This window comes from Pteropus medius, unplaced genomic scaffold, assembly GCF_902729225.1.
Source record: "Pteropus medius unplaced genomic scaffold, Ma_sr-lr_union100, whole genome shotgun sequence".
NCBI classification, from domain to species: Eukaryota; Metazoa; Chordata; class Mammalia; order Chiroptera; family Pteropodidae; genus Pteropus; species Pteropus medius.
Window position 1 is genome coordinate 1,449,783 of NW_024347731.1, and position 20,815 is coordinate 1,470,597.

Consider the following 20,815-nt stretch of genomic DNA (forward strand, 5'->3'; position numbering starts at 1 on the left):
GTGCAGAGCACACAAGAGCTTCCTTCTAAGAATTTATATCAAATAGACATTCGAATGGCATCCAGACATGCAGACTTCTATACTAAAATTAGAAACAAACAAATACATTTATTCAAATCTGTATCAGGTGACATTTCATCACCTATAACATCCTAAAAAACAGTTGCCGCTGATATTGCCTATTTTTCCCCAATTTAATAGCCTGGACTAGTTGAATCAAAACAAGGTAATGAGATGTGTTAGGGTTTTCTTTACAGCAGAGAGAATTTTAAGAATGAACATAATAAAAATAAGAGACAATATTTATTGAGTTTTCACTGGGTTCCAGGTATTGCTTTAAATGTTTTACAACTACTAATTTATTTTATTCTTATAAAAAGCCTACACCTTAGTTATTATTACTAGCCCATTTTAAAAAAGATATTGAGCTGTCTGCCCCAAACCACACATTTGCAAAAGGAAACGGTTTGTCAGGCAGACCAACTTGCTAATTTGAGGTTTTGATTTAGGGTAAGAAGCCATCTTACCTTTACATGTATCTAGAATCACTATAAACCCTAAAGATTTTGATATTAACCACAAATTTATTTCTTTGAACTTTACAGATTTTGAGAGCCTGACATGGACATTCGTTGACTGTGAGGTAGCAAACTGATGGCTACACACTTGTCTGTTTTTATTTCCCCCACAGCAAATATTTTTGAAAATCTGAATCTAAATGTCTTTATACATAGCATGCATGCTCCAGCTTGCCACAGTTTTTAAAACATCATCTGTACTTAATATCTTTCGACTTCATATAATTAAACTATCTGACTGGCTTCTTAAATCAATAGAATTAAAGATCTTAGAACTATAAAGCATGCAAGTGCAAGAAAAGAGAGAGAAAGCAGTATTTGTTGTTGTTTGTGGGGTATGTCTTATGTCATAGGGGCCAGTGTCAATGTGTGCCCTTTACTTCTCCCCTTTTAAGAAATGTTTCTGGTCATTTGTTTCTTCAATATTTCTTCTGGTTCTCCCTGTTCAGCCCCCAAAGGAACATGATTTAATTTCACTACAAGAATGGGATGTGGAAGGAAAGAGGAGAAGAACAAGATTAATTAAGCACCCATATTAAGCAGGTACTTCACATATCATATATCATTTATTCCTAGGGGAAACAACAAAAGAATAAAGTTGAATTGGGTTTTATTTCCCCACTTATATAAAAGAAAGAAGACAGTGGGACTTAGAAGAAATACATTGCCCATACCACAATGCTAGAGTAGATCTAGAGAAACTAACCATTATATTTGACTTCAAAGTGATTGAGAATTCAACCCCATCATGGGACCTCCCTATTAAATGGATCAAAGTTATAAAAATATAGCACCTAGAATTAACCCACACCCTTGTATTTTGTCATTATCTATGCTTTAGAATGAAAAAAAAAAAGTTCCTTTTAGTATAACTTTTTAAATCTAAAACTTTACCCACTTCAGACTAATGTCTATTGCTTTTCTTGCTTAATGCATTTCTGAGGTTATTTACATTTTAACCAATTTGAATGCCACATTTTATGCAATGTACATATTTTTATGGCAGATTATTAAATGGCAATGCATTTACTGTTGTGGAATTTCTTAAAAACATGGTTTTAGTTTTAAAAAATAAACAAAGAGAAACTGTGTTTATTATATGTGATTCAATTTCTATGGAAATACAGCTGCATAACAATTTGTTTAAAAAATTTGAAAATTACAAAAAATAATGTTCCCTTTATGTACAAGATTAATTTAACTTTATCTTCAATTATCAACATTTGGTTATATGTCAGGTAAGTAAAAAGCATTTCTTCTGTACCAGAAATCTGTGTAAAAAGTAAATATGGAAGAAAATACATGAGATTTTAAATATAACTAAATGATTCAGAGTGATATCGATATAAGCCTTCCGGTCAATACAAACTTCTTTACTCTAACAACTCCATGACAGTGTCAAAATGAGGAAGGGAAATAATGGGGTATATATACATCAATCAATAAAAAAAGCATTGTAAACATGGGGCCTAAAGATACTTATAATGAATGTTTATGGGCTTCAGGTGGCTGCCCTGTATCTGTCGAAGTTATATGCAAACAGGTGTATACTGCATGCATGTGTTATGTGAGACAGATGGCACTTTTACTGTATTCTCAAAAGATCCATTATCAGAAAGAGGGTGAGTACCACTGCTTTAAATGTAGTATAATGATCATGATGATGATAGTAGCTAACGTTTATTAAATGCTTTGTGTTTTATCATTTAATTATAACAACAACCCAATGAAATGGGTACCTTATTAACTCAGTAGTATAGATAAGTCAACTGAGCCTCAAAGAGGTTGTCATTTCATAAAAGTCACATAGCATGTAGGAATGAGCCATATTTAAAAATATATAGTTTATTCCTAGGGCTATATTATCTAGCATGGTAGCCATTGGCCACGTGGAGTTACTAACCACTGGAATTATGGCTAGTATGACTAAGAAACTGAATTTTAATTTAATTAATTTTAACCATTTAAGTTTAAAGTTAAAAAGTGACAATTGTTATTAGAAAATGTTAAATTATGCTTGGAAATACTTGGATAGGTGGATATTCTTTTTCAACTGTAAATTTTATGAAATCTACATATAGATTGAGCATTTCTCAGGAAAATTTAGCATCCAAATCATGATGCACTATAACTATAAAAAATATACCAGATTCTGAAGACTTCAGACAAAAAAATGCAAACTTCTCATTAATGATTTGTCATATCGATTGCATGTTGAAATTATAATTTGTTGATATATTTAGTTAATAAAATTTAGTAAACTTAACTTCATGTTTTTTATTTATAATGTAATTACTAGAAAATTTTACATTTCATATGTGGTTCACATTACATTTCTATCAGACAAAGAATGCTACTGCAGAACAAGCATAATGTAAGGAGATTTGAGATGTAGAATGCATTTCTAGATTTTTTTAAACCTTCGTATTAAACATATTATTTAATGAAGAATTCAGCAAGACAAACACAGAGTGCAATTTTTCAATATTATTTATATCTCAAAGAGAGGGTGAGGCAGAATGAGAAACTTTCATAAATGAGTAAAACATGGTTAAGGCTGACCTTTGAAAAGAGTTAGATCCCAAGGGTTCTAAGAGGAGAAAATCAGTATCTGGAAATGGCTAACTAGAATTAATTTTAAAGGATCCCACCAAAAGCTCTAAGAAAGTCATCTGCAATCATTACCTCTATGACCATTACATCATTTGTGAGGCAATAAATAAGAAAATAAAAACATCCATATCAGCTTCTGAGCAGTTATTAAGTGTCTTAGGAGAGGGCATCTCTGAAATGCCTGCTTAAGTGTTCGATACAGAGCGTGGTACATAGAGGTGCCTAGAGTGAGATGAGGTTGGGTTTGTGAGTATGAGGTAGGACCATTCTTGGGAAATAACAACATATTCAGGGTGACTCTGTGGGATCTTGATCTCATCGTGACTCTCATGTGGACAGTATCAATAAAGAAAAAAATGGCTTTAATGACCTGCCAAAGGTGACCGTCGCTTCCCTGTTATTCTTTAAAGGAAAATGATAAGCCCATGGATATATTTATGGCATTTCTCTAAAATACAGTTTATGAGGCTCCAATCCAGATTCAGAGAATACGAGTATAACTCTTCAAAGAATATGCATGTATGTGTGTATGTGTGCATGTGTGTGCACACTTCTGTGCTCAGCCTGATTCTGTAAGTGGCTCTGTGAGCATAGTGACTCAGCCTCTTTGAATCTTAATCTCATCTGTAAAATGGAGATAACACCAGCAACTCTATCATAGATCATTCAATGCTACATATTACTAACCATTATAACTACTATAAAACAATATCTGTTGAGATCAAATAAATGGTAGAGACCATGGATTCTATAAAATTTTAAAGAGACAGATTTCAAGGTAATTGGTAAGAGAGCATTAGGTCTGACTGAAAAAACACAGTTGAGTTGAAGACTAGCTATTAAAAACTAAAGTTGAGGTAAGTGCAGAGGTTCAGAGAAAGAAAATGGCAAAATATTCTTAGGGCACAGTCAATAAAATTCCTTTTTGGCCAAAGTCCAGGAATAAAATGTAGTATTCTTATGATAAAACTTCTCTATTGCTAAAATACATTTAAAAGGTGAATTGCAAATTACATACACATTCCATTTTTTTTTTTATTAAAAAGGAAACACACAGGGACGATTAAAAAAATTTTCCCTTAGCAGTTCCAACTGGCTTATATTGATCTGGTAGTTTGTCTTTTAAATTGCAAAATTGTTGACTGCATGTATAAGGAAATCAGCCCATTCAAGCAGATATTAACATTTGAAAATAATTTAAGCATTTATCCAAACGTTGACTAGCAAGTTAGGCATTGCTTCAATTTCTTAAACTCAAAGCTTTTCCCTTGATTTCTGAGTCCTCATAGGGAGGATTTATGATAAGCTATTTCTTTAGTTGTGACCATACATCTTATTTTTTTGAGAGCTTTTATTGCAATGGTTAAAAAATATAAATATCAAAAATTATGTAATAAACTACAAAGGTAAGAAATTCTTCCCTTTAATATTTATTTTGGGGGAAATTAAAGGAGTTAGAGATAGAGAAGATTGATGAATTAACAGAGAGTGCCTCAATTTTAGTTTATTATAGTTTTCCATCTTATTACAAAAGAAAGATTAAGTGTTTTTGTGTTAGCAAGAAAATTGTATTTTTTTAAATCTTTGAAAACAAAATTAATGTACGCACATTCCTTAAAATATATAAAAGAACAAAATCTCTATGTTCTCATTATTTTAATGAAAGTTATTTAATATGTTTAGGTATTCCTTAAATACCTAAGATGAATATCTTATTCATCTTAATATAGTTGTAATTATTACATTCAATATTTGTCCCCCCCAAACTTTTATAACATAAAATATTTCTTATTACGAGATGTGGACCTCATTGCCATTCTTTTTAATGGCCACGCAATATTTTACCTTGTGTTGATCTTACTTAAAAAAAAAATTCAGTAGTGATAAAGAGAAATAGTGTGCAGTGGCCTTTTAAATATTGGCAATCTTTTGCATTTTTCACCATTAGTTGTTTTGACACCCAGCAATATCATTAATTGTTAGACAGTCTCTTCAAATTATGAGTTAAAAAGAAATTAGCCTAAAATCTCTGCATGTACAAATGACCAATTATGATTAAGTGGCTTAAATGAAATTTCTCTGCTTACAAAGGATAGATCAGAAGATGATGAATTTTGAGATGTAGAGATTCAGCAATTTTAATGTTTTTTGAGTTTCAGTTTTCATATGCATCTAATTTAATTTTGAGGTATTAAATCACATTTAAACCTTACAGTGTGAATGCAAATGAAGTTTGAAATTAATTTAGTCTTAGCATAGTCTCTCTAATTGGCCTTTCTAGAACACAGGAACATATCACTCTGTTAGGTACCATGAAGAGTGAGAGCAGATGACATAAAATTCTCTTAGTGTTCACTTAAATTTGATTTTAAAGGAAATAAAAAGAGGTAGAAAAAGACCAAAAAAATTAAATCTAGGAATTGTTTAATGACAATGAAAGTGTTTGTTAGAGATTATATTTCAGCCCCATTCTGTGGTGTCCCAGGAGAAAGCTCAGTAAGGACCCATTTAAGCTCCAGCAGAAGGTGGCTCCAACTGCTTACAAACTATAAGCAAGGGGTGACAGTGATGTGCAGAATAGCAGTTAAGTCTGCTTGACATGGTAAAAACAGACTGATGTGAAGTGTCAAATACAGAAAATACAGCAAATGGATATCCAGAAGTATCCCAAACTAAAAAAGTACAATTCAAACAGGACTAGCAGATAGTAGAGTGAATTAAAAAACTTAATTCTGAGGGAAGGTGATTTGGAGAATATGATAAAAACCTATATTTGAAATTTTAAAATATAATCCATTTTATAATATAAATTCATTTTTATTATAAATTCATTTTTATCATTAATAGGTCGGCAATAGAAATAATCCATGCATAACAATATGTGTACATGTGCGAAGGACGTATGGAAATCAGGCTAGGCAGTAAAACAAAGCAGGTGTCCTAAGAGTTGTTAAACACTCGTTTATCTGTCACTTTAGTTAGATTTGAATGGAGCATTGCATATATTGGCAAGTGTTTGTGTCCCCTGCCAAATTCACATGTTGAAACTCTAACTTCCAGTACCTCAGAATGTAACTGTATTTGGAAGAGACAGGGCCTTTAAAGAGGTAATTAAGTTAAAAGGAAGCTGTTAGGATAGGCCCTAATCCAATCTGACTGGTGTGCCTATAAGAGGAGGAAATTTGGACAAATAAAGAGACACTGGAGTTGTGTGGGCACACAGAAAAGACCAGGCAAGAACAAAGGGAGGAGGCCATCTATGAGCCAAGGAAAGAGGCCTCAGAAGAATCCAAATCTGCTAACACCTGATCTTAAACTTCCAGCCTCTAGAACTGCAAAAACAAATGTCTGTTCTTTACGCCACCTAGTCTGTTGTATTTTATTATGGCAGTCCTTGCAACAAATTGAGCAAGTTATGCTGGTATTATGACAGGAAGGATGAAGCTGCCCCCTTCTGAGTATCTGCCAAGACATAGCAGCACCGTGACTCTGAAAGTGAAGCAGTGGCAGGGGCAATATACATGGTCTACTTCACGTTTCTCTGTGGAATACGACTCACACATTGCAACAACTTCTGAGCTCTCCAGTCTAGGGAGAAATAAATTCCAAAAGATATTTAGTTATATGAAGAAAGGATTTTGCTTTTCTTTTGTACTGAGTGCGAAGCATCTTGGATTTCAGGTAAGAAGAGCAGCAGGCAGATGGATATGGCTCTTGGGGTCAGGACTAGATTGGGTGCTATTTTACAAGATTAATTTTGAAAAATTTCATGATATATATATATATATATATATATACACACATATATATATACACACACATATATATATAAACAAAATTTATAGTTTTATATATATAAACAAAATTTATAGTTTTAACGATTCCTAAGTATATTCACAAGTATATTCAGAATATTGCATAACCATCACCACTATCTATATCTATAACTTTTTCATCAACGTCAACTAAAACTCTATAACTGTTAAACAATACATCCTTCTTTCTCCCTCTTCCCAGTCTCTGGTCCTTTCTATTCTATTTTCTGTTGCTATGAATTTGCCTATTCCAAGGACCTTATATAGGTAGAATTACACAATATTAGCATAAGACTAAATTTTGAAGTCCTAGTAATAATGCCACTAAGAGAAATATTGGGGAGAGAGGATGTAATGAAGAAATGGCAGAAAAAAATCAAGGAAAAGACCCAGTAGCCTGGCTCTCCCTCATTACAATAATACAAATTATCTTCTCCACTCCCATCCTAGTTTCCCTGATCCTCTTTTCCTCACCAGCACTTGTTATTATCTCTTGTCTTTTTGACAACAGCCATTCTCATAGGTGTGAGGTGATATCTCCTAGTGGTTTTGATTTTCATTTCCTTAATAATTAGTGGAGTTTAGCACCTTTCCATATACCTGCTGGTCATTTAAATATCTTCTTTTGGGCAAAAAATCTCTATTCAAGTTCTTTCCCTATTTTTTAATCAAAGTATTTGTTTTCTTGCTATGGAATTGTATGACATATAATTTGGACATTAACCCCTTATCAGATGTTGGTTAGCAAATATTTTCTCTCATTCCATAGGTTGCCATTTTCACTTTGTTTCTTTTACTCTGCAGAAATTTTTTAGTTTGATGTATTCCCACTTATTTATTTTTGTTTTTTGGCTTGTGTTTTAAGTGTTGTATATAATAAATCATTGCCAAGATCCATGTCAAGAAGGTTTTCCCCTGTGTTTGAATTTTAGTGTGTAATGTCTGTTTTTCTCTGGCAATTAACCATATGTGACTTCTTACATTTCTTGGCTTTTAGTAATTCGTTTTAACTTTTTCTTCATAGTTTTTTTTTTCCCCCCAAGTATTTATATCTTGTCTCTATAAGCACAAAGAAAGAACTTTGAGGCTGGAAACCACATTTTACAGTTTACCTTCCCACCATGCCTGGATCAATGTCAGGCACGCATTAAAAAATCAATAAATGTTATTTGTCTATTTGTTTTTTAGAAATTAGAGATATAGGAGAAAAGCTCTAGGTCAAATGAGAGAAGAATATTCAATTTCTTTGCTTGGTAATGTGACCACGACTAGGCCACTTAACATAATTTTTCTAGCCTTTTGTTACCGTGACTGTTATATGAGTATCTGATAATTTATAAGATCCCTGTATAACTGTACAGTACTATGATTCTAATCTGTTTTAGTTAATCTTAATGAAACACAGTTTTAGAAGGCATTTAAGAAAATCAAGTATGTACTTAAAAAATGATTCGGAATTGTACTAAATAAATATGCATAAAAATTATGTTGTCTTCGAACAGTCTATTCGACAAATTAAAGGTCAAAGGGACAGTATTTTACTCTTAGCCTGATTCATGTCTTGTGAAAATGAAATATACTGACGTCCTATATTCTACTGGGACACATGATCTGTACCTATTTTCGGCCCATGGCTCCTCTCACTCCGTTGTTTAAAAATAGATCAGTTCTGAACTTTGGAGACTGGCTCAGAAGGGCATTAACTTCTTTCTCCACTGTTAAGTTTGCCACTTTGCTCTAATCGAATCAATATAAGTCCATTTGTGTTAATAATAGACCTTATTACTTTGTGCACATTCTAACAGGTTCTCATAAGCAGAATGGTATAGTCACTGAATTTTTCTAATTAGTTTTTTAGTTTTAAATATACTGCCTGCTTTCACTAAAGCATTCATCAGTCTCATGAGCTTAACATTTCAATGCCAAGTTTTAACGTTAAGACATTGTTTCCAGAAAGCTGGCTGTTAAATTGAAGGAAGAGCTTATTAGCAGATTATTTGAATAAATTCCAAAAGAAATGAGACACACTAAGGCTGGACTTGGTGTCCTTCCTGTGTATGGCCTAACATCCTCCGAATGACCCTGTCATAGCACTTACAGATAGTTATAATTGCTTGTTTAAATTTCTGTCTCATACTAAGCTGTAAGAGCCATGAGGGCTGGGACTATATCCTATTCTTCATTGAATCACAGTAATATCAAGAATTAAATTTTACTTGTACTTACTTTGTGACAGGTACTTTTCTAATTTTTTGTATCTTTTGCTCATTTAATATTTAAAACAACTCTATTGGGTCGTTATTATCATCATCATTCATATTTGCAGATGAGGAAAGTGAAATAGATAAAAGTTATGAAGTGGCCCAAATTGTACATATATGGTAAGCTGAGCTGGATTTAAACGAGGTGGGTGGAATCAGGGCCATGCTCTTAGCCCCTCCATTGTAGGTTCTCATCCATGATATAACTGAAAGTATGCATGTAACTATTAATGGCACCGAGAATATCATAAATGGCATTTAAACTATTCAAAACAATAAACCTTTGAATATTTCTGAGCAGCCAGGGGAAAATAGGAGTATATTATAAATAGGGGGAAAAATAGGAGTATATTATAAATAGAAGGAAGGAGGAGAAGCGATCTCCTGGGAAAGACTGGTCAGGTCACAACTAGGATCCCAATCCATTACTAATTCCATGTTTCTAGAGGTCACTGAAGTCCAGCTTTGCAGACTCAGAATTTTGACTAGGCACAGCCACAGAGCAACTGGAAGATTTAGGATTTTAAAAATACATCACAAAATAAGAGCTATAATTTAAAATGCCAAGTTTCTGGGTACCATCTTAAGATTTTTTTCTCAGAAAATTATAGATGTTCCTTTATATTTTGGCCCATGTATTTTAGTTTACAGTGAAATGAAGATAAGTTTTTAAGAAGACTTTATAGTCACTTCCCAGAATGCTGACAATTCCAGTAGAGCTGATACATACAGGTCACATGGCCTTGCCCAAGGAAAAAGAACACACAAATTTAACTGCCACTCTTCTATACTCTGAAGTGGCTCATCAGTTAGATTTGAACAGGGAAACCAGTAACATTCATTTTATGAACCACTGACAAAATTCTAGTCAGACTTGACATAGCAATATAAGAAAAAAGAAGTATTTTGTATCTATTCCATGAATTTTATTGGGGTAAAAAGACTAGGCAGAACACTTACATACTTTCTACAATGGTACTCTACTGAAATATCCCTCACTCTCCAAGTTGATCTGCAATAAATCACTAATGCAAAAAACTGGAGAAAGTTAAAAAGAAAATAAAAATAGCCACATGCAAAATAGGAACTTCTTTCTGGCTTATAGTGCATATACAAAACAAAATCATAGAAGACTCTAAAGATGGCAGCATCTTTTTGTTACATATTAGAAACAGCATTGTCCATAGTGTAATCTCAAGTGACTATAAGAAAGTTCCATGGCCACAGTACTTTATAGTTTTTGGCATCACTCTTCTTATCCATACAAGCATCACTGTTTGGTTGACAAAATGCTCTCTCCAAGCTCTAATAATCAAAGATTCTTGGAGATGACTTGCTAAGTATGAGATCCTTATTTAATTTGTCTTTATTCATACAACAAGTAGTTGTTAAATATATACTCTCTAGGGGATGGAGTTATAGTGGAAATCAAGAAAGACAAAGTCCTTGCCTTCTTGAATCCTGAGTTCATATAGCAGAACAAACAATGAACAAATAAATATAAAAGGATCACAAGACAACAATGATGTATATACAGTAAAAAGGCTGATATGACGGAGAATGATTGCTAGGCGATTAATTTAGATGAAGTTCTCAGGGAAGGCCTCTTGGAGGAAGTAACATTTGTACTGAAACTTGAACAATAAGATGAGCCAAGTAGTTGTTAAGAGCATTTTAGCAATTTGTCTTCAACATATAAAAAAGATAAATCATCTAATTTCTGCCATGAAATTGGAAATAGGAGAATGCTTTCAATAAAGCAATGCCTTTGAAATATTTACCAACTGAATTAATTTGCATATGCAAGCTATGAGATTTTTGTAAGAGCTTTCAAGAGTCACACAAATGAAATTCTTTCTGCCATTTTACATACTAAAGGGTTTTCATTTTTAAAAGTATTCAAATACATTGAAATAAAAGGCTAGGGAACAAAGTAGATAAAACATAATGTGGACTTAACTGATTAGGAAGGTAGAATAATTTTCACATTTCCAAACATTGTATTTTACTTTCTTTCTCTATTTTTATACACTTGTTTTTTTGTATAAGTTTTTGAGAGTCTGAAGGTTTGATCTAACCTTCATTTTTACACATTCCTGAGAGCCCAGACTTGTGTTGGCAGAAATCACTGCTCTTAAGTATACATTAGAATCTCAAATTATGCAAAATACTTTCATAAAAATGAGGCTTCTGGACAATGAAGCATTTTAAGTTAGAAGTCTTGTTACAATATAAAATTGTTGTCGACTCTAAATTGCATATACAATTAGCAATTGTATGTTGTGTATGTGTATACAATGCACATCTTATATTTTTACCTTTTGTCACACAATGCATATCAAATAATCCAGCTTTCCCTTTCTGAGTATCTTAGTTTCACTCATTTGGCATTGATTGTATCAATAATTTAATGTCTTCTATGCTCCAGGCACTTTCTGGACACTACAGGTACAACAGTGACCAAAATCCATCTTTGTATAAATTTATGTCTCATCTTCTAAGTGTAATGCAGATTTAGAAAGTTGGAATAATGTATTTTAATAACTTTAAAATATTTCTCATGATCTACCACTATAACTTGAATATAGTAGGTACATAATACTCCAGTTTAATAGGAAGCAAGATGTATTTCCCATTATTCTTATTGAACTTTTCTTCAGAAAACATCTAGCTTTTTTAGATTCAAGTTTTATTTGAATAATAACTTTTGCTATCTCTTTGCCAATGTCTTTCCTTATATTCCTATTCCACTCATCCTGCTTTCCTTCTAATAAAGTTTTAACTCAGCATAGCTTTAAATTTAGGCTTTTGTGTGATTCTGATGCCAGAATACAAAAGCTGAAGAGCAGGAGAACAAATGGAATACATTGTTTTCATCTTTTTAACCATTCTATTTCTAGGATCTCTAATTTTATTAAGTAGTCTTGGTTCTTATTCTGTTTTCATTCATAATTCTGTTAAATATTCAGTGAATATTTAATAAATTCTTGCCATATACTAGTTACTAGAGATACAAAGATATTAAGACAGAGTCTCTATTCTCAAGAAGGTCATAGTCTTGAAAGAGAAAACAATAAACTGAAAAATGATAAATATAGTGATGGAGACAGAGTGGTCCAAAAAAATTGTGAAGAAGGTCATGCCTGGCAAGAATGTTTAATGGAAAGTAGAAGGTAAGCTGAATAGAAAAGATTAAAGATAGGAAGGGTAGGCTTCTGGTCAAGACGGCAGAGTGGGTAAACACTATGCTCACTTCCTCTCACAACCACATCAAAATTACAACTAAACTAAAAAAATAGCCATCATTGGGAGTCTCCTGAAGTCTAGCTGAACAGAAGTCCTACAAATGGGGACACATAGAAGGGGCCACCTTGAGACTAGTAGGAAGGGCGGAGATGTGAAATGAGCTGGTCCCACACCTGCATGTGGTGGTTGATAATCAGAAGAAATATCTTGTCTGTGGAGGTCCTCCCAGAAGAGCGAGGGGTCCCAGCCTCACACTAGGCTACCCAGCCCAGGGTTTCAGTGCCAGAAAGAGAAGTTCCCACAACTTCTAGCTTGGAAAACCAGTAGATGAACTCAGTAAGAATTTTAACAAAGAGATAGAAACGATATAAGTAAAGATAGAAAATATAAAAAAGAACCAGAAATGAAGAATACAATAACTGAAATGAAGAATACTTTAGGAAGAATTAGATTAGATGAAGTGGAAGATCTAATTAGTGATTTAGAAGATAAGGTAGCAGAAAACACCCACTCAGAACAGCAACAAGAAGAAAAAATCCAAAAAATGAGGACAGTTTAAGAGGTCTCAGAGACATGAAACATGCAAACATTTGCATCATAGGGATACCAGAAGGAGAGGAGAGAGAGCAAGGAATTGAAAATCTGTTTCAAGAAATAATGATGGAAAACTTTCCTAATCTGGGGAAGGAGATATACAAGCCCAGGAAGTACAGAAAGTCCCAAATGAGATAAACCCAAAGAGGCCTATACCAAGACACACCATAATTAAAATGCCATAGGTTAAAGACAGTGAGAAAAATCTTAAAAGCTTCAAGAGAAAAGCAGTTAGCTACCTTCAAGGGAGCTCCCATAAAACTGTCAGTTGATTTCTCAATAGAAACTTTTCAGGCCAGAAGGGATTGGCACAAAATATTCAAAGTGATGAAAAGCCAGGACCTACAACCAAGATTACTCTACTCAGCAAAGCTATCATTTAGAATTAAAGGACAGATAAAGAGCTTCTCAGACAAGAAAAGCTAAAGAGTTCATCATCACCAAGCCAGTGTTACAGGAAATGTTAAGACTTCTTTAAGAAGATGAAAAAAGAAAAAAAAAAGATGAAAAATATGAGTAATAAAATGGCAATAACTACATATCAAGCAATAATTAAATGGAAAAGGATTAAATGCTCTAATCAAAAGATAAGTGGCTGAATGGTTAAGAAAACAAGACCCTTACATATGCTGTTTACAAAAGACTCACTTCAGATCAAAAGACACACACAGACTGAAAATAAAGGGATGAAAAAAGATATTACATGAAAATGGAAACAAAAAAAGCTGGGGTAGCAATACTTATACCAGAAAAAAAAGACTTTAAAACAAAGGCTGTAACAAGAGATAAAGAAAGACCCTGTTTTTCCATTCCTGGGTATTTATCCGAAGAAATCCAAAACACTACTTTGATGGGACATGTGAATCAATTGTTCAGTGCAGTATTATTTATAGGCAAGATATGGAGGCATCTTGGGTGTCCATCAGTAGATAAATGGATAAAGAAGAGGTGGTTTTATATCCATACATACATGCATATATACATATATAATGAAATATTACTCAGTCATAAAAATGAATGAAATCTTGCCATCTGCAACTAGAGGGTATTGTGCTGAGTGGTGTAAGTCAGACAGAGAAAGACAAATGTCATATGTGGAATCTAGAGAACAGGATAAACAAACAGAAACAAATTCATAGATATAGAGAGCATTTTGATGGTTGTCAGATTGAGAGGTGAGAGAAAGGGCAAAGGAGGGAGGGGATTAAGAAGTAGAAATTGGTAGTTGCAAAACAGTTGTGGGGATGTAGAGTATAGCATAGGGAATACAGTCAGGAGTATTGTAATAACTATGTAGGGTGTCAGATGGTACTAGATTTATTGGGGTGATCACTTCATAAGTTATATAAATGTTTAATCACTGCGTTGTACACCTGAAACTAATATAATATTGTATGTAAACTATAATATAAAAAATAAAAAAAATATTTAAAAAATTTAAAAAGAGTATAAGCTCCTCAAAAAAAAAAAAAAAAAAAAGAGTAACATAAAGAAAGCCAAAGAGGCAATAAAGTACACTCTTCCTCCCTCCCCACCATCAACCTTTTCCTGATGATCAAGCATGAATGTAAAAAAATGAACATGGTGGCAGGCCATGGAGAGTCTCTTGTGCTATGTCAAGAAGCCTAAAATTTTTCTTGCAGGGAACAGGCAGTAATGATCAGGTTCTAAAAGGAGAGTAACATCATCAAACTTGTGTTTTATATCAATCAATATAGCAGACATGGGATAGATGCATTTGAGCTAGATGAAATCAAAGGCAGGGAACAAAGTGCACTTCAGAAGTTGAGGTAAAAGATGCATTTGAAAATACAAGGAAAAAAACTGATCATAACGTAATGATAGAATAGTTATAGGAAATGAGGAAATTTGAGATAAGCCTGTGGATGGCTTTAGAGGGAAAAAATGAAAAGCGGAATATTTTCTCTGAAGATCAAAGTAAATTAAAGTGTGGCAGGAGAAAGTAAATAATAAAACACATACCATTAAGAAAATTTTCTTGTTATCCTAATTTTACATTACACTGAGAATTTCCAGCACAGAGAAATGCTTCCCATTTAAGCATGCAACTTCTCAGGGTTTATTTTTATGCTCACGTTTTCTGTCAGCTTTCTGTAAACCCTCAATGAAATTTTATGCTGAAAGCCTTACTGTCCCTGCTTTTTAAAAATAAATCCTTAGTTTTACTGTATCCTTCTGTATTGTGATCTATCTTAATCCCTGATACGTCTCTTGGATTACCTTTGTCCATGCTACGGCCTGTCCCTATTTTGAATCCCTCCAGACCCTTGAGAACCAAAGCTGGTTCTGATCTCCTGAGCTTCTGTACCTTCATGAAGAAGATTTAAATTTAATACAAATTCTGTAATCCAAGAAAGAGATAAAGTAAAGTATGTAAATAGATTTAAAACAAATAATACATTATTTTTTAAATAAAAAAAATTTGAATTATGTTTTTCAAAGGAAAAGTTTTATATATTCATATTTAATTGAGGACTTTGTAGGGAAAATAAGCTAATCAGCAGCATAGCAGACACGGCTCCTTTTATTGCTAGAACTCAACTGATATTTTAAGGATTTTCAAAAAAAAGCAAACTAAAAAATACAAATAACTTTTAGTTGATGCAGAAATGTGTAAGATGGTTAAAATTAGTGAGAATATTAGTTGGAATAAAAATATTGAGAATTTAATATACGCTAGATGTAGTAGGAATTTCAAGAAAAATTTAAAATACAGACTAAATAGCATTTGCTTTTAAGGAACTTTCAAGACAAAAGTTGAGAAATCAACTGTGAAAAAAATAGTGGTAACAGACAGAATGAATAAATAACACAGAAAATTTACTGACTCAGTACACTGCGGGGTCAGAGAAAAGAGTGATCAGATCTATCTAGTCTGGGAAATCAAAGAAGGTAAAAATAAAGAACTATTATTTGAACTAGATTTTGCTAAAAGATGAGAGACGTTTCTGGAAAACGTAATGCAAGGGTGAAAAATTATAATTGATTTTTGCAAAACAGCAAGCTGCATAGTTTGGCTGTAGGCTACTTTGGAACATCGATGGCAGGAAGGAAAAGGAAAGCTGGAGATTTAGTTGGGGTCAGAGCACAGAAAGGCTAGAATATAAGCCTAAGGTGGCTTTATTTGATTTAATTTGTAATGTAAAGACTGAAAGTTTCAGAGCAGAGTAATGACCAGCTTGTATCCATTAAAAAAAGATTACTCTGATATTGATGAAATTTTAAAAGGTAAAGAAAAGAGACCAAAGGCTGGAAGGCAACTATGAGTATGGTGCAGCTAGTTCCTGTTAGAGAAATATGGTTAGGGTGATGGTATTGGAGAAGGAATCAAGGGTATGGGCATAAGATATATTAGCATGATTAATTGATAGCATTTGGTGATTGACCGGATGTGAAAAGCAGAGAAAGATTCAAAAAAGAACCTAAGTTTTATAGTCTAAATGACTTGAGAAAATAACTAAAGCTCTTTCAGAGAGACTTTAAAGATAAATGATTTAGTGATGGAAGATAATAACTTTATTACATAGCATATATACATAGCATATACTACATAGCATATATATATGCTATATAATAAAGTCATTATCTTTATATGCTATATATATATGCTATGTAATAAAGTCATTATCATATATATATGCTATGTAATAAAGTCATTATCTTTAAAGACTAATAATGACTTTATATATATGCTATGTAATAAAGTCATTATTAGTCCTAAAAGCTGTTTAATAAAGTCATTATTAGTCCTAAAAGTGTTTTAATGAGCTAATAAGAAATGAATTACTTGCAGCAGGTCATGTTAGTTTCTGATCAGAGTCCAAGGGATGAACAGGGAAAATGAACATGGGAAGAAAATAGAAATCAAAAAGAAGATAAAGAAATAGGTAAGAATAAGTTGAAGAGTGGAAGATTGGGAAGATATAGACAATGAGGACACAAGAAAGAATTCTGATAGCTAGTTACACTGAAAATAAAACAGTTATGAGAATCATAATTAGAATTACAATTTTCTAGTACTTTTTAAAAGAATTAAAAGCCTGTATATGGGAAAACATACGAAACAATAAGGGCAAACAAGATGTCTTAGCATTTAATTCTGATTTTTCTTTTGAGTGATGTTATAATATGGGCTTGAGAATTTCCCATCAAAAGAGAAAATAAATAGTGACCATGTACCAAGAAGATCTAGGACTATAAATCTTACCTCTCTCAGAGGATCATTAAGTTCGTTGAGAATATTTTCCTCATCAAAGATTTTGCCTTGGTATCTGTGTTCATAGTAATCATGTATCTTCTGACGCATATCAGCTGGTAACTTATGGAATGACATGTATTGCTCCACTTGCTTATACTGTAAGAAAAAGAAAATAGGAAATTAAAAAACATCATGAGGCTGTATAAAAAATCACCATGTTACTTTTCTGCGCTACACTCAATAACCTGAATAACGATAACAAAGAGAAGAAATTCTTTAAGGGGAAGAAACTAATGGACTTACTAGGTAGCAATGTACCTAATCTGCATCACATACTGTAGAAGGCAATTATTTAGGTAAATATTTCCTGTAACAAATTGGAATGTTATGGAGAGGAAGCACAAAAGGAGTTCAGAGTGAATTTAAGAGTGTAGCCTCAGAAAGCCAGTGATACGGCAAGAAAAATAAAGTGATGCTATTTTTTTGGATTTTATTTTTAGCTGAGTTCTAAAAGAAGTGTGAAGTTGCTCTTTGGCTCTTCATCTGAAGAAAGAATGTTGTAATTTTGGATAGTACAAAAGGTTTTATCTTACAGCAAAAGATCAGACCTAATTAAATTTTGAATGCAGAGGCAAAGAGCTTGGCAATTATTTGCAAGTCATAGACACTCAAGAAACACAGATTCCTGTGAAGTAAGAGAATATGTCATAATTAAGCCTCCTTCAATTGAAGATTTAAGAGAACATCAGGGTAAGATTAGATCTACATAATTTTACAGCTGGAAGTTAACTTAAACATTTAAGTTCATTCAACCAAGTAATTCTTAAACTTGATTGTTTATAAAACTTGGGGTGGACTTGCCTTTTGGCAATGCAGATTTTCAGCCTTAACTCCAGAGATTGATTTCCTTGATGTAGCTGCCTTTGTACATTGACATATACACTCTTATACACATACATATACACTTTCTTTCTTTCTTTTTTTTTTAAATATCATTCCTGCTAGCCAAACAGGAACATAGGAGCATGGATGTTACCTGGGAGCTTATTAGATGAGAATTTCGGGCTTCATCTCAGACCTGTGAAATCAGAACTTGCATCTTAAAAAGATCCCTAGATGACACAGACACATTTAAGTCTGAGAAATTACCTCAACATCTCAAATGCAGGTGGTCACGAGACAACAATGAAAAAATTAGTTAAAGCCTCCAAAGTTAGTTTTATTGTACAGATGATAAAATTGAGTACAAATAATATAGCAGGTAATAAAACTGGAATAAGAGCCAGAGACACAGCCAACTCCAGGTGCCCCAAAAGATTGAACCCACAAGGAGCTCATGCTGGGGAAAGACCCTCGAGCCTCTGATGCTTGTCTGTGTTCTTTTTCTCTGCTGCACAGTGTCCTTTGCCTTTAAACAAAAGTCTAATATGAATATAGTCTGTGGAGTCCAGTGAGTCCTGTCAAATATCCAAACTTGGGAAGATAATAAAACAGCTCAGACAACAGAACCTCTACAGTTTGGACACTTACTGCATTGATGAAAGTCCTTTCCGTTCTGGCCAAATAAAAGATTCATTTCTTTAATACTAGTCTGTGTCAAATCATCTCTACTAATTTTTGTCAACAAACTGCTTGCCCAAACACTGCTTTGAGTGGTGAGATCTTTAATCTTAATCAGAATATTAAGTTCTAGATTTCTCAATTCTTTGTGTGCATTTTAGGGTTATGGAAGCAGCATTAAAATTTGTCCGTATTTTATTCATTTTGGGGAAAATCTGTGCCTATGAGCAAATGTCTACTCATTTAGAGAAAACAATAATCTGCTCTATGTCTGTCTTTGAAATTGGAAAACTAATCTTTAATTAGCTAAATAAATGTTACACATGCAGCTATCTTATTTTTATGGAAAGTCAGGGTTGGTTGAATCTATTACTTTTTCCTTACAAAAATCATTTAATCTTTTTAGACTTCAGATTACTAAATTAACGAGGATGTTAAACCAAATGATCTTCCTTGTTCTTTCAGACAAAAGTTCTATAAATATCTCTTGTCATTTATTCATACTGAGTTAAGCTTGTTTTTTGAGTCTATAATATGCCTCTAAACCATTCATTGACTCATAGTAATTATTGATCAAACAAATCTTAATTGATTGCTCTGTGTCAATATGGCGGAGTTGCCAAATACCAATATCACCTGGGGACCTGTTAGAAATGCACATTTGTAGTCTCCACCCCAGACCTACTGAATTAGAAACTCTGAATTAGAAACGCTAGCAGTCTGTGTTTTAACAGGCTCTCCACACACTAAAATATCAGAACCACTTCTATATGCCAAGTACTATGTTATCTTAGGACATAAGAAAGCACATTTGAGTGAGAGTCAGGGAAAGAAAAGAAATTCAGTTTTGACAAGTTAAGTTTAAGATGTCCATGGTACATTTTAATGCTTATATGTAGGTCAGCCACTCAGAAGAAAAAATATACACATAGTCAATGACAAGGGATCACTGAGGGAGGATGTAATAAATGAGGAGGAAAAAAGACAAAAAGTAGAACTTATATTTTAAAAGCAGTTGAGTCATGAAAGTTGATCCAGTTGAGAGAACTGATATTAGCCAGTAAGATGTGATAGCAGAATCCGAAAAAAATTTATTAGGAGAATCCGAAGAAAGATAAAGTTTCAAGTGGGGAGTGCTCAAAAGGAGTATATTCTAAGAAAAGAGGTACTGGAATGTGGCCAGTGAATTTGGAAATTAGGTATCAATCTTTGTTGCACTAAAACAATAGATAGCCTTCAGGTATTCAGCACCATTTTATACATTGAATATTCCTGGAAGAGAGGGATCAGAAATTATGCTTTTCAGTTTACTATAAGAGCAAATTACATAAAAAATAAAAATTAGTAAGTTATTCATAATTACTCATTAAATCAAATAGACCTCTCAGTTTATGATTCTAACTCTAATCCTCAAATCTAGAAAACATTACATATAAGTAGTTTAACTTTTTCCTGAAGTCTGTTTTTCTGGAATCATTGAATTACTATACAGTAATGTTTTATGATATCTCAGGACATTTTTTATAATGTAACCCATGCCAACAGCAGACGCTTAATCTGTGGGATGTCTATGTGTAACTTAAGACTGACACAATAATTGTTATTTCATCATTTTTAAAAGTTTTTTATGTAAGGAGACTCCAAATGATTTCAGAAATGATTATTACAGGTCATTGCTACCAAAACTCAGCCTCCTTGCCAGAGTGCAGCACAGTCTTGGGAGACAAAAGTAAATGCTCTCGGGTAACCTCATTCAGAAAAACTGAATTCCTACATTTATGTCTAAGATCAATTTACTTATGCCTTGATTAAAACTTAAAACATCACGATACCCTGTTTAGCAATAACTCTACCAGTTTTATGACAGATGACTAAGAATAAATGTTTCTTAAGTAGTATTAGCATATTAAACACTGAATTCCTCAAGGT

The 20,815-nt window shown here is 33.0% G+C and overlaps 1 protein-coding gene across 1 annotated transcript in view; it reads right to left on the reverse strand.

The window, feature by feature from the left end:
- Nucleotides 1–20,815, reverse strand: part of HCN1 (hyperpolarization activated cyclic nucleotide gated potassium channel 1) — a 322,326-nt gene that overhangs the window by 40,506 nt on the left and 261,005 nt on the right. The window contains exon 5 of the mRNA XM_039877096.1: nt 17,336–17,482. Coding sequence (XP_039733030.1) covers nt 17,336–17,482 — 147 coding nt within the window. The remainder of the gene's footprint in view (nt 1–17,335; nt 17,483–20,815) is intronic.